Source organism: Onychostoma macrolepis, chromosome 02, assembly GCF_012432095.1.
Source record: "Onychostoma macrolepis isolate SWU-2019 chromosome 02, ASM1243209v1, whole genome shotgun sequence".
Classification (NCBI taxonomy): Eukaryota; Metazoa; Chordata; class Actinopteri; order Cypriniformes; family Cyprinidae; genus Onychostoma; species Onychostoma macrolepis.
Window position 1 is genome coordinate 23,220,175 of NC_081156.1, and position 15,547 is coordinate 23,235,721.

General features: G+C 37.0%; 3 gene segments (V, D, J or C); all 3 read right to left on the minus strand.

Moving 5' to 3' along the window:
• Positions 1–1,439: 1,439 nt before the first annotated feature.
• Positions 1,440–2,982, minus strand: LOC131530409 (T cell receptor alpha variable 19-like). The segment is given in 2 exon segments: positions 1,440–1,804; positions 1,900–2,982. Coding segments are annotated over 2 exon segments (351 nt in total).
• A 7,082-nt stretch (positions 2,983–10,064) lies between these two features.
• Positions 10,065–10,967, minus strand: LOC131528402 (T-cell receptor alpha chain V region RL-5-like). The segment is given in 2 exon segments: positions 10,065–10,429; positions 10,616–10,967. Coding segments are annotated over 2 exon segments (405 nt in total).
• A 1,522-nt stretch (positions 10,968–12,489) lies between these two features.
• On the minus strand, positions 12,490–13,246 carry LOC131528410 (T cell receptor alpha variable 9-1-like). The segment is given in 2 exon segments: positions 12,490–12,941; positions 13,129–13,246. Coding segments are annotated over 2 exon segments (492 nt in total).
• Between the last annotated feature and the right edge of the window lie 2,301 nt (positions 13,247–15,547).

A 15,547-nucleotide genomic window follows, 5' to 3' on the forward strand; every position in this document is an offset into this window, starting at 1 on the left:
CAAAGTTGATGAAAATCACTATGCACAGCACTGTGTAATTTATAATTTTTACATAGATTTTTCTTTTATATATTTTTTATTTCTTTATGCTTGTTGTTGTGGGACAGAGGTAAATAGCATGTGGATTTGGACTTCATCATGTAATTAAACACTTCCTCTGTTTTTGTGTGAGTGTTGAGTGTGTTTCAGTCACTGTGGGCCTCAGAGCACAGTAGTACACAGCAGAGTCAGACACACACAGATTCTTGATCGTCAGAGGAACTGAATCTGAAGACACTTCAGAGTCAAATCTCTCCTGGAACTGAGCATCATTGTCTTTTGCTCCAAATTTGTTTCTCCACAGAATGTATTTGGGAAAGTAATTTGCTCTCTGGATGTACCAGAAGAGTTCTGGTTGTGATGAAGTTGTTTTATATTTGCATTGTAACGTTACTGATCTACCTTCAAATTCAGTATTAAATTCAGTATCTGGCTGCTCAACACGCTCTTCTCCACGACACTCTGTAAAACATGAAAACATGTTAGGATAAAACTTAAAAAAATTTAACCTAAGGGTATAAAACTATGAAACAATTAAGAAATTACAAATTCCCCCACTTACTATGATAAACTCATGCAAAAATGAAAAATTTAAACAACCTATGAGTAATCATTTTGTATCATGTGTTGGCTGTAACAGGAGAAAAAGATAAATCCGTGTCAGTAAGAAATTGGATGGTTTATAGCAGGGGAGGAGAGTTTAAACATAAAAATGAAATAAAAATATGATTTTAAGTGGTGTGTGTGTATACTGCCCTTTTCAGGATATTATTGTAAAAAGATTAATAATGTTTATTCATTTATTTATTTATTATTCATTATTCACTGTTACAGTGACTATGTTTCCAGTGTCATCATTTAAGTTATTGATAATTTTACCCTTTTGACACTTAAACATTCATGATTATACCTAACACATTTACATTCTGTACATTTGTACAATGCAAAGTGACAGGAATATGGTTAAATCATCCATTATCATAGTGTGTATCCGAATTAACATATAGGGACACAAGTCAGATTTACATGTATTCAAAGATGTGAAAGATGCAGTAAATCACAGTTCCTTCATATTTACACAAGAGAGAGATGGTTTTTTCCCCTCAAATGCAGTTTGTTTTTCAGTGTTATTGCCATAATAAAATTCCTTAAAACTACTTTAATATAAGTAATATTATCATTAATACAGCATTTAAATGTATAAACATAAATGGATATGATATCAAAGCTTCAGACATAATATGTAACCTTGGTTTTATTTATTCATTTTATGATAAACAACTGTAATTCAGGAATTAGTGTGTTTCATTTTTATTACCTTTTCAGTAACCACACACAGGTGTTTCCACAAGTATAATTAAACTGTGTGAATATTAGATTGTGGGTCTGATATGGCTTGACATTAAAGGGAAAAATGAGTTTGAGTTTTTGTACGGCTTCACATAGTCTTTGTATCACTGGGCTCCTGCTCTTAGAGCACAATAATAGAGAGCTGAATCTGACAGAGTTACACCAGTAATAGTGAGTTTAGTGGATGATTGTGGTGTAGTCGACTGAAAGCGAGGATCAGCTGGGCTGCCACCTCCACCACCTGAATACTTATATATTAAATAGTGAAGCTCTCCATTAAGATACTGTCTGTACCAGTACAGATAAACATAACTGCTGCTTGCTTCATATGAGCAGCTGAGGGTCACAGTCTCGTCTTCCTTTTTTATGACACTAGTTTCTTGATTTGGTCCAATCTGGTCTGCACTCATCACACCTAAAACAAGCAAAAAATGAGAGTCAAGTATCATAAAACTATCCCATTGGATGTGTCTGGATACACATGTAATTATTAAAAGAGTCATATTGTACCTGAAGTCAGAATTAAAAGCAGAAGCAGGTGTTTTTCCATGTTGACTGTCAGATCAGGTGTGTGTTAATGTTGTCTGTGCTCTGAGCTGTAGATCTGTGTTACTGTGAGTCTCTGCAGTTTCACTCAAACACACTGGAACTTCCTGACTTCTGTGATGATACCTTCTGCTGCTTCTCATGTTATTGCTTAGAGGAAGGCTTTCGCAACTGCAAAACAAACAATATATATATATATATATATATATATTTATTTATCTAGCAGATGATTTTGAAGAAAAATACAAACATGAATGACTTTGTTGTGATGGTTTTAGGCTCAAGTGATTTGAGTTTGGAAGTTCCTGCCAAGTACATTGAGTGTGAAAGTTGTTGTAAGATATTGTATCTTTCTGTGATTATGGGATGTCATAGTGTCATAGAGTGCGTTTTAGTCACAGAGATTTAGAGCACAGTAGTACACAGCAAAGTCAGACATACGCACACACTGGATTGTCAGTGGAACTGTTCTTCATGTGGAGATCAAAAAATCTCTCCTTAAAATCAGGCTCAGTAGATCCTTCACAAAAAGTAAATACTGTACACTCGGCATAAATGTTGGTGCTCTACTTGGTAGCTGAATGTATCAGAAGAGATAAAAATCTTCATTTGTTGTTGTGGCAGAATAATTGCACAGTAGATTAACTAGATCTCCTTTATTTGCAGTCTTTTCTCCAGAAGGCTGTTCTACTCTGTCTTGCTCCCAGCACACTGAGATTGCCTGCTTTTCAGTCTTTAGCACTAAACATCTTCCTGCTCTTTATGAAATGCTGCCGTGGATTTCAGTCTTTATCTTCTTTGATGATTTGCTTCATCAGATATCTGCAGCCCCCCAAAAAGTTAACAATGATTTAAGAAAATGACTTAATTATTTTTAAAAGACCCTTTCAAATCTAGAATTTATAAAAGAAAATGGACAATTCTACCATTATTTAATTATTTGTTTCTTTTAGAAATATACTATCATTAGGCTATTACTTCGATCATATTCTCTAAAATCATTATGATGGTGTCCACCTAAAAATTTAAATTTTGTCATTGTCAATAATTTTTAGTTCAGTTTTTACAAAATATTTACTGTACATTAATTACAATTAAAAATCCATGAGCCAAAATAAAATTTACTGAACTGAGTTAATGAATAAACACTAAAATTAGAGCACATCTACAGGATTTTGGGTAATAAGACATCTATCATGCTTGTGATAAATACTTAAATAGATAATTACAAATAAATAATTGTAACACAATAAAAGAAAAAAAACCCAATAATAAATACACAGTAATCTTAAAAATATAATACAACGATGATGCTATTATCTGAAATTACCTAAATTTATTATATTGTCTGTAAGTATGAAAATGTTTACAAATTTGTGTCTTCTTTTGTGCATTGTTTCACGTCTACCTCTTTTTTTAACTTAAAAAAAAACAATTATCCAACTTCTCACACAGGTGTTTCCACAAGTGTAATTAAATTGTGTGAATTATAGATTGTGGTTTTGATATGGCTTGAAATCAAAGTGAAAAATGAATTTGAGTTTTTGTACGGCTTCACGTTGACTTTGTATCACTGGGCTCCATAGAGCACAATAATAGAGAGCTGAATCTGACAGAGTTACACCAGTAATAGTGAGTTCAGTGGATGTTTCTGATGTAGTCGCCTGAAAGCGAGGATCAGCTGGAGTCCCAGTGCTACTCCCTCCCCGACCAACTTTCCATATTAAATACTGAGGTTCTCCATTCAGATACTGTCTGTACCAGTAAAGTGTAACATATCTGCTGCTTGTATCATATGAGCAACTCAGTCTCACAGACTCTCCTTCTGTACTGATGACATTTGCATCCTTATTTGGCCAAATCTGGTCTGCAGCCATCACACCTGCAAACATGAAAATAAATATTTGCTTACATTTTAAGAAACACGTGAGTTAATTTCAGTCACATTACACTTAATTATCTATTTTCCTTAGCATTGGCATCAAAGGGTATTTTACCTGAAATAATGTTTAATATCAGAACCAAGTGTTTGTCCATGTTTACTAAGTCAGATCAGTTCTGTTGATGCTCTTCTGTTCTCTGAGTTTCTGCAGGAACTAAGTCAATCAATCAGGAACTTCCTTCTCTCTGTTGAGATGATGCTCATTTTGGTAAATGAATGAAAGAGGTAGAGGAGCAGATCTGTAAATGACATGTTATTTATCAAATAAAAAGGAGGAGCTAATGATGAGGATTGATAATATGAATCTGTGGTGTATATTGCCATCTTATGGTAAAAGCATTATAACATGAAGTTTAATTTCTTAATAGTTTCCTAATTAATTAAGTTAGTTAGTTTGTTTGTTTTAAAGGTATTTATAAAATTATTAGAACTAAAGTTTGATGGAATACATTCAGTGTCTGAGTTAGCAGTTTGGGAATCTTATTCTATTTATTGTTTTGTGATTCAGTCTAGAAAATGTAACAAGATCATATGGGATGAATGTGCATCAGTATCATGTGGATTTGCATCTCGTCATATAACTAAGGACTTCTTCTGTTTTTGTGCGAGTGTTGAGTGTGTTTCAGTCTCTGTGGGCCTCAGAGCACAGTAGTACACAGCAGAGTCAGACACGTGTAGGTTTTTGATCATCAGTGGAAATGTTCTTGATGTAGAGTTCAATGTTGCAGAAAATCTCTTCTTAAAATCAGGCTCAGTAGTATATTGACTCAGAATTAATGTTGGTGATCTGTTTGGTAGTTGTTTGTACCAGGAAAGGTTTATGTTTGTACCAGTGGTAAAATAATTACACTTTACAATAACTTGATCTCTTTCACTTGCAGTCATTTCTCCTGAAGACTGTTCAACCCTGTCCTGTCCCGAAGACACTGGAAAAATAGACAGAAAAGTAAATCATTAACATTATTAGGAAACTAAGTGTAAATATTTAGTAACCTATATTTAAGTAATTTTCTTTCTGTTTAAGTATGCAGAAACAAAAAAATGTGCTTACCATCATATGGTGCTATGAAGTACTACGGCGTTTTGGTGCCTCGTTAAATTATAATTTTTAAAATCTAAGATTACGAGATTAAAGATTACTTTGCTGCTGTACCATGGCCGCAGCAGGTGCAGTGATATTACGCAGTGCCTGAAAGTAGTCCCCAGCTAGGTACCTAGTTATAATATAGCTGGGGACTACTTTCAGGCGCTATGTAATATCACTGCGCCATGGTACAGCAGCAAAATTCCTTGATTATTACGCCGGAATGAGAGTATAGTTCGTAGCCAAATCGGCCTAGAAAATCGCAACTTTTCATTTTCTGCGGTCTTAGTACGATATAACTACAGAAGAGTCAAGTTTTAAATAGGACAAATATCGAAACTCTTTGGTCATTTTGAACGCGATGCTACTGGTCTAATCGGATTCAATGATCTATGCTAAGCTATGCTAAAAGTGCTATCGCCAGACCCAGAGATTGGCTGAATGGATTCCAAAACGGTAAAACTCAACTTATTAACTCGGGGAGTTGGAGAATGAGCCTAAAGTGTTCCTTTAACCCTTTTTTAATACACTACAAATATATGTGGGATTACTAGCAGAAATCATACCATGTGTCATACTCGCAGGGACAGTATGCTTGGAAATAATATTTCATGTCTTCCATTGCATTCGTTATTTGTAGTGCGCCAGCCACCCAATAGCAATAAGCTTTGTGCTTTTAGTGCTTTTAATATAAAACAAAGTCTCAGCTTTCAAAATCACTTTTATAGCGAAACACAAATTATGTGTTTTACAATAATGTGATTTTCAAGATCTTTAATGTGGCGTGACAGATCGCTGTATTTATGTGAATAAATTCATTAAATTATTGTGAAAATTCCACCACCTACTCCGCAAAATCTGTGGTGTACAAACTTTCATTCCTCACAGCCTGTTTAATTAAACAGCAATAAAACTTTCTAAAGGTTGAAGTGGACTCAAATTTGTTAACACACGTTATATTGTTGTCTTTTCTGCTGTAAACTTTAAGTGACTATTCACAAACTGTTTTATTCATGGTATAGGCCTACTGTAAATGAGGACATTATAATGTCTTCCATTCATTATTTGTAGCGCGCCTGCCAACCATAATCGCAACAATTTTGTGCTTTGTTGCTTTTACACACTCAGCTTTCAAATTCTGCCAGTTTTATAACGAAATACAAATTATAAATGTGTTTTTGCTCTTTATTTCAAGCAAGAAAAAACAGTTTAGCCTAATTTATAATGAAAATAATGTCTTGTTCGTTATTGTATAATCGGAAAGATGACTCACGTGCTGCTTGACAATCACATTATTGCAATATAGCCTACATATTGTTTGTATTTTGCTATAAAACAGATTTCAGATTTTGAAAACTGAGATTTGGAATATCTCCCGGTGCTACCAATCGGCCATTTGCATGACCAAAAGGCTAGAATAGCCTATCTCAAAATATTATAACTATAATCTTTATTCTCGAAACATTTCGACTTTATTCTTAAAACATTTCGATTTTAATCTCGTAACATTTCGACTTTATTCTCGTAACATTTCGACTTTATTCTCGAAATATTATGACTTTAATCTCGTAATCTTAGATTTTTTTTTTTTTAAACGAGGCACTAAAACGCCGTCGTAATGAAGCACAGAGAAATCAAAGCTCATCTAAACATAGTTGTTTCTATGAGGTGGTAAAGGAACAGAAAATCCACTCAGTTCTGCTCTCAAAAGAATCAGAATCAGAATCAGAATCAGAATTAGCTTTATTCGCCAGGTGTGCAAACACACGAGGAATTTGTTGTGGTTTTAAGGTGCTCCTGGTACATACATACATACATACATACATACATACATACATAAATACACATCTGACATGAGAACAGAAAAAAAACATTTAAATAGTAAGACTTAACAATGGATGATAATCATAATAATAAGTATGAATCTGGAACAGTAGATTTATGTACAGATTTGTGCATTATTTACTCTATATACAGCTGTATAGATAAACATATGTATGTGTATTTACATTATACTTGAGAGGGAGGCAATAATTAAAGATGGAGAATGAATTCCAGAATGAATTACAGAACACAGGTAATGATCCACGTGTTAGCTATTTAAGCTGGAGATGGCATGGGGGAAAAAACTGTTTTTATGCCTAGATGTTCTAGTGCACAGAGATCTGTAGCGTCTGCCTGAAGGGAGAAGTGCAAACAAGTTGTGTCCGGGGTGAGAGGGGTCTTTGATGATGTTACCTGCCCGTTTCTTCACTCTGGAGTTGTACAAGTCCTGAAGGCTGGGCAGGTGCACACCAATGATCTTTTCTGCTGTCCTAACAGTCCGTTGAAGTCTTCTTAAATCTGATTTGCTGGCTGACCCAAACCAGACAGTTATGGAGGAGCACAGAACCGACTCAATAACAGCTGAATAAAACTGTTTCAGCAGCTCCTGTGGCAGGTTGAACTTTTTCAGCTGACGAAGGAAGTACAACCTCTGCTGGGCCTTTTTCACGATGGAGTCAATGTGATTGTCCCACTTCAGGTCCTGAGAGATGGTGGTGCCCAGGAACCTGAATGACTCCACTGCAGCCACAGTGCTGTTCATGATGGTGAGTGGGGAGAGGAGGGGGGTTTCTCCTGAAGTCCACTATCATCTCCACAGTTTTGAGCGTGTTCAGCTCCAGGTTGTTGTGACTGCACCAGACGGCCAGCTGCTCAACCTCTTGTCTGTAAGCAGACTCGTCGCCGTCCTGGATGAGGCCGATGACTGTGGTGTCGTCTGCAAACTTCAGAAGCTTGACAGAGGGGTCCTTTGAAGTGCAGTCATTGGTGTAGAGGGAGAAGAGCAGTGGGGAGAGAACGCAGCCCTGAGGAGCTCCAGTGCTGATGGTGCGGGTGCTGGATGTGTGTTTTCCCAGCCTCACTAGCTGCTGCCTGTCTGTCAGGAAGCTGGTAATCCACTGACAGATGGAGGTGGGCACAGAGAGCTGAGTCAGCTTGTTCTGAAGGGTGTCTGGGATGATGGTGTTGAAAGCGGAGCTGAAGTCCACAAACAAGATCCTTGCATAAGTCCCTGGTTTGTCCAGATGTTGCAGGATGTAGTGCAGTCCCATATTAACTGCATCATCCACAGATCTGTTTGCTCGGTAAGCAAACTGTAGGGGGTCCAGCAAGGGTCCAGTAATGTCCTTCATGTGGGCCAACACCAGTCTCTCAAATGACTTCATGACCACAGACGTTAAGGCAACAGGTCTGTAGTCATTAAGTCCTGTGATTTTTGGTTTCTTGGGTACAGGGATGATGGTGGAACCTTTGAAGCAGGAGGGACTTCACACAGCTCCAGTGATCTGTTGAAGATCAATGTGAAGATGGATGATAGCTGGACAGCACAGGCTTTGAGGCAGGCTGGAGAGACACCGTCTGGGCCTTTGGCTTTCCTTATCTTCTGCTTTCTGAAGACTTTGCATACATCATCTTCACAGATCTTGAGTACAGGCTGATTAACAGTAGGGGAGGGAGGGTGAGGGTGTGAATGGCTGTGCTGTGAGACAGTCGGAGGCGGGTGTGAGGTGTCAGACCAGTCTTTTCAAACCTGCAGTAAAACTCGTTCAGGTCTTCAGCCAGTTGTTGATTGGCCTCAGTGCTGGGGATGGGGTCTTGTAGCTGGTGATGGCTTTCAGGCCTTTCCACACTGATGTAGAGTCATTGCTTGAAAGCTGTTTTTAGCTTTCCAGAGTAGTTTAATTTGTAGTTTAATTAAAAGCTGTGTTTATGTCATAAAGCTCTTCTTTATATGTTTGTATATGTCACATTATATACTCATACATGGAGAGAGCAATGCTTACCCCTTGTGGATGAAGTTTGAAATTGCAAAACATGATGTTATTCTGCAAACCCTGAACAATTTTTTTATAAAAGTATGATTGGTATAAATAGGTTTTTAAACAAATGCTTGATCACCTCTATGCTTATGTTTTATCTGAGTATGTTATAAAGCTTTTCACTCATTTTTAGAATAACTGAGTATCATTGTCTGTACTGCATGATTAAAGTCTGAGCTTAAATGATCTTAATGATCTGTGATGACACAGTCTGTCAGGTTCAGCAAAATACCCTCAGATATAAATGCCTCTTTCCTCACCACCTGGGAAAAAGCAAATGCATCCAAGTTGATTTCATTTTAATTGAATGAATGAGGCATTTATATAGCGCTTTAATGTGTATTGCAATACACCCAAAGCGCTTTACAATCATGGGGGGGGGGTCTCTTCTCAACCACCACCAGTGTGCAGCATCCACTTGGATGATGCGACGGCAGCCACAGGACAACGGCACCAGTGCGCTCACCACACACCAGCTACAGGTGGAGAGGAGAGAGTGTCATAGAGCCAATGAAGTGGATGGGGATTATTGGGAAGCCATGATTGACAAGGGCCAGTGGAGGGAATTTGGCCAGGACACCGGGGTTACACCCCTACTCTTTACGATGAGTGTCATGGGATTTTTAATGATAGAGTGTCAGGACCTCGGTTTAACGTCTCATCCGAAAGACGGATCACCTCTTTGAACATGGTTGCCTTATAAAATCAATTTCACGAGTTCACACTTACATATAATAAACTGAGTAAAGGTTATGCGCATTTGGCGTGCTGTCCAGGGAGAGAGCTCCAAGCTTGGTACTTACCCCCAAGCCCAGGGTACTCCCCCTGTACGGGGAGAGGGGTCCGAGCTCTGCATTTAGCCCGGACCCAGAGCATTCCCCCCCGTGCTGGGGTAGGAACGGGCTGAAGGTGAGGAGTCGGGGTGGTGGAGGGATGCTGAAAGCGCTGATGGAGGTAAGACTGCTTTGATTATTTATGGGGGTTCTCTCTCGAGCTGATTGGATAGATGGTGTGATTGCTGATGATAAATTGGCTGTGTTAATTATCTGCGCGTGCTCCTCCCGAAATTTGTTAATAAAACATCACATCTGGAATAACATCTACTAACAAAATCTTTGTGTCAGCCTTTCTGATGTATCTTTTTATGTTGTGAATGACAATCTAATGCTGTTTTTACTGAATAGAGGGATGTTCCCTTGTGTCACCTACAGTATAGCAGATATGGAGGTTGGATATGTGATCATGTAGATGCAGTAGTTTGTATCAGGTTTTTGTACAGTGTTCTTGTGTTTCCTGTCACTGTGGGCTCCAGAGCGCAGTAGTACAGAGCAGAGTCTGATATAGATGCAGAGGAGATCTCCAGATCCACATGGTTTTCTTTGTCTTTGGTGACTTTGGCAGTGAATCTGGAATCCACATTAGACTCCTCAGCCTTTTTTGCACTGTCTGAGATGAGCACAATGAACTGAGGAGCTGATCCGGGATACTGACGATACCAGTGAAGAGTATATGCAGATGAATAACTGCAGGATAATTTAACACTTGAACCCTCATCAGCAAACTTATCTGTTTTGGTTGGTTTGATTTCATTTCCATGCGTTGCATCTGCAAAAGTAGATCAAATCTTTTAAGAACAGGTGTTTAAACTGAATCTATATTAAATTTAGATGCATCAGTATAGAATGCAATATACTACATGAAGAACACTTTATACTTAATTTTGAGAAGAAATTAGCAGTTCTGGTTGCTCAGAATACTTAGATGCAAGACACAAAGCACTTCAATACTTACATGCAAATGCAGAAAGCAGAATGACAGAATGGAGCATCATTGTGTGTGTTTCTTATGCTCTCTCTAACAAACTTGAAGTTTAAGAAGATCACATCAGATATCAGTGCTTTAAACTCCACCTCTTCCAGAGAGCTCTTTGAGAGAGAAGATCATCAGATCTGTTTCATACACCACTGGATCATTTAATTACTATTCATATCCTATTGTACCCTCTTGTGGTTACTTACTACTGTAACTGTCATATAATATACAGCAAGTCCTCAGAACACAACAAACAGAATATGAACTGCATTGTTCCTCATACTTTGGTTGTTATACTTTAGATCCATAAGGTTGATGACATTCATTTTGCACAGCACTAACTAAATATGTATATATATATATTTTTAATTGTATGCATATTGTTGTGGGACAAAAGTAAATAGCATGTGGATTTGCACCTTGTCATGTAATTGAAGACTTCCTCTGTTTTTGTGTGAGTGTTGAGTGTGTTTCAGTCACTGTGGGCCTCAGAGCACAGTAGTACACAGCAGAGTCAGATACACACAGATTCTTGATCATCAGTGGAAATGTTCTTGATGTAGAGTTCATTGTTGCAGAAAATCTCTTAAAATCAGGTTCAGTGTTATATTGACTCAGAATGAATGTTGGTGAACTGTTTGGTAGCTGTTTGTACCAGAAGAGATATGGAGTTCCAGAAGTAGTATAAGTACACATTAAAATAAATGAAATCCTTCATTTGCAGGCATTTCTCTTGAAGACTGTTCAACATTGTCCTGTCCCGAGGACACTGCAAAACAACAACAACAACAAAAAACAATATAAGTCATTTACATAAATTATTAGCATTACACTTAAACATTTAGTAACCTGGATGTACACAAAGCCTTTCTTTTAAAGTAAACAGAAACAGAAGAAATGTGCTTACCATCATAATGTGCTATAAAACACAGAGAAATCAAAGCCCATCTAAACATAGTTGTTCTATGAGGTAAAAGAACAGAAAATTCACTCAACTCTGCTCTCAAAAACTCTGTGATTATCACACAGATGTCTTCTTTAAAGGTTTGTATCGTCACATGTTACACCTATAAATGAAGAGAGCAGTGCTGACCCCTTGTGGACGAAATTGGAAATTGGTAAACATTGGCTGCATGCCAAATCACACATTCCCCTACTTTATAGTAGACAAAAGACAGTATGTGACAAATGAACTATGTCAGAATTCACAGTACTGGTGTGATTCTGAAGTGTACATAAGATGGAGAATTTACTATCCCATGAAGCCACGGGAGAGGATTTATGAATGGCTTTGGCCGTTTCTCAAACGGAAGGCTGCATCCTCCGGAGGTCGCATTTGTAGGCTGCATACGTCATAAAGAAGATCTTATTTTAGAATATTAACAGATATAAATTTGACCAGTATTTTTAGTTAAGTGTAAATTGTTGTAATATGCTTATTAATATAATGCTCAGTTAACTGAAATAAACCAGGATTGATGACGTTATACAGACTGCAGACCTCCGGAGGATGCAGCCTTCTGTTTGAGAAACAGCCAGTGACACAACGCAACTGATAGGTCACGTGACAATGACAACATGGCAAATATAGTACATTGATCAAGCATATGTTTAAAAAAAAACACATCCTACCTTTATGAAGAATTGTTCAGGTTTTACAAAACATCATGGCTGCTTCTGAAACTGCATACTCTCTATAGGTACTTTTTTAATAAGTAGGCCTAATTATTCTGCGGCTGCGAAAAAAAAGATTTGATCACCTTTTTGAACATGATTACTTTATAAAACATTATGAATATTTGGAGAAGCATCTTTTAACCCAATCTTTGTTTCACCATTTCTGTTAGATCTTTTCATGTTGTGAATGACAATCTATGATATTGATTTTGCTGAATAGAGGGATGTTCCTTTGTGTTAACTATAGCAGATATGTGTGTTGGGTATGTAGATGCAATGCTGTGTATCAGGTTTTTGTACAGTGTTCTTGTGTTTCCTGTCACTGTGGGCTCCAGAGCGCAGTAGTACAGAGCAGAGTCTGATATAGATGCAGAGGAGATCTCCAGATCCACTTGGTTTTCTTTGTCTTTACTGACTTTGGCAGTGAATCTGGAATCCACATTAGACTCCTGAGCTTTTTTTGCACTGTCTAAGATGAGCACAATGAACTGAGGAGCTGATTCGGGATACTGACGGTACCAGTAGAGAGTTAATGCAGATGAATAACTGCAGGATAATTTAACACTCGAACCCTCATCAGCAAACTCCTCTGATTTGGTTGGTTTGATTTCATTTCCATGTGTTGCATCTGCAAAAGTAGATCAAATCTTTTAAGAACAGGTGTTTAAATTGAATCTTTATTCAATTTAGATGTATCAGTATGGAATGCAATTTATAACATAAAGAAAAACAATTTATTTAATTTTGAGCAGAAATGAGCCATTATGGCTGCTCAGAGTACTGGGATGCAAAACATAAAACACTTCAATACTTACATGCAAAGGCAGAAAGCAGAATGACAGAATGAAGAATCATTGTGTGTGTTTCTTTTGCTCTCTCTAATGGACTTAAAGTTTAAGAAGATCACATCAGATACCAGTGCTTTAAACTCCACCTCTTCCAGAGAGCTCTCTGAGAGATCAGATCAGATCTGTTTCATACACCAGTCATTTGATTACTAATCATATCCTGCATGGGGCCGCCCGGGCCTGGGCCCGGGTAACTTTTGAGGTCTGGTACAAATTATGACATACAAAAATAAATAGGCTACAGGCCCATATGGATTACTCATTAAAAGATCGCGATCTCAATTCAAACACACTCAATCTTATTGCTATGTCGATGAGACCATGTCTGTAAAACCATTAAAATCACAATCGGAATATTTAAACCTGTTTTCACGCAGCCGCTGATCCAGAGAGAGCAGCGCTCATCATAAACTTCATGTTTGAAACGGCTTTACAAACAGTCTACACAGTAGGCTACATTTCTGTGTTGCAAACATTAAATAATAATGAAAGTATTGGGATAAAAGTTTATAGTCCGGATATAGACTCTGATGTTGCGGCAGCCGTGTTCAAAATGAGAAACTGACTTTTGGATCTGATGATTGTAATGGGTGGCGTTAGGGAGCAGTGGCGCCTCCAGGATTTTTTTTATAGGGTGGCCGAAAGGGGCCAGTATAAAATGTTAGGGTGGCACAATACAAAAAAGCGTTGCATGCCTAAATCTAATGGCAGACAATACTTTTTAGTGTTACCATTAATTCTGGGAGCATATAAAGTTCAGTAGGCTATTACTATACAGAGCAAAATGTAAAAAATCTGTATAGAGCAAAATAGAAAAAAAGTAGCTCTGCAATTCAACTGCAAGTACCCATATTTATTTGGAGTGCAAATTCATTTCAAATGAGAGTAAAAGTAAACAAGAAGCATAGATGTTTAACCCATGACTTCATCAAAACAATTGGTACACTGACTGTTGCAGTAAATGAAGCCCTAAATGTTCTCAGAATTTACAGACCTTTTGCTGAAGAAGGTGGATGTTGACTGCTTTCCTCTTCATTTCGATTATTTATCATAAACCCTACATTTTTTGTGGAAATATGCTGTCAGTGCTTAATTTAAATATTTTCTGTTTCTGTTGTCAGACATAAATTAATAAAATACTACTCGTCTGTCTGGGTAACAAAAAATGTTCTACATATGTGACTTTAAGAGCCAAAGATAGTGCATTAAATGTTGCCCAAATCTGCAATAATTTACAGATCAACTCATGGAGTAACAGAGCTCTACGCTTACTTTTCTTTTTAGGAATACGGTCAAAAATTTAGGAGCACTTTCTAATCAATAATTAAAAATCCCATTATGAGGTGATATTTGACTCCTTAAAGTGATTTACAGGGAATTTTGTTTTTACCTTTGTAATGGCATTTTTCTAACTTTATTAAAAGTATGTCATCTTTTATTTATCAGTTCAAAAATGTATAAGCTTTTTAACATTTCTAATTGAAACAACAGAATAAAAAGTAGAATAACAATAAGTTATCAATCAAATGCAATCTGTATTTAAGGAATAAATTTGTTCTACAGAGGTGGCACAGAAGACCACACAAGTGGCTTGTAGGTGTATTTTCAAGTGTTTAATGAAGCTGAGAGTGCAATTAAATTCATAAATTCATGTTGAGGTTAATGTTTTAAATATAAAATTTTGAATATAGAAATATTAAATGATTTAAATAAGAGGAAATACACTTTAAAAATTAAACTAAAACTGCCAGCAGGTGGCAGCATGTCACTGATTTTATCACTGAATCATTCATTTATTTGATTCGTTTGAACGGCTGATTCATTCAGGAACGAAGTACATGACTGTCTTTATTGACACTAGATTCCTTAAAAACGCAGCTCATGCATAAACAAAACAGTTGTGTTTGAATGCGCAGCGGCTCAGCTGTTACTTTGTTGGAAACTATTTTCGTTGACGAAATAGAGCAAAATAAGGCAATACTGTTGTAGTCAGAAAATATATGTCACTTAAATTAATATTAACTTCTTGTTTAATGAACTGTTGTATTAAATCCATCACATTTGCAAACTCCCTTAATAATCATTAAAAGCTGTCACTCATCTTAGTTTGCATCTCACAAAACTCTATTATAATCAGCTCCTTACACTGCACAGTGAATCTCTAATTTACAGTCTGTCTTCGCGTTGTTTGTTATAATGAGTGGATACGTCTGTAAGTGATAGGCTACATTACTCAACGCAGCCAAACACGTTGTGAGTAAGTTAGAAACCTTTGAAGCTCCTTCAGCGCAAACTCAAATATGCTGATTTGAGTCAGTCGCACGTTTCTCCTAAATATTTTTTTTTCATAGTCGCACGCAGTAGCCTAGTTTTCAGCCTCAAATGT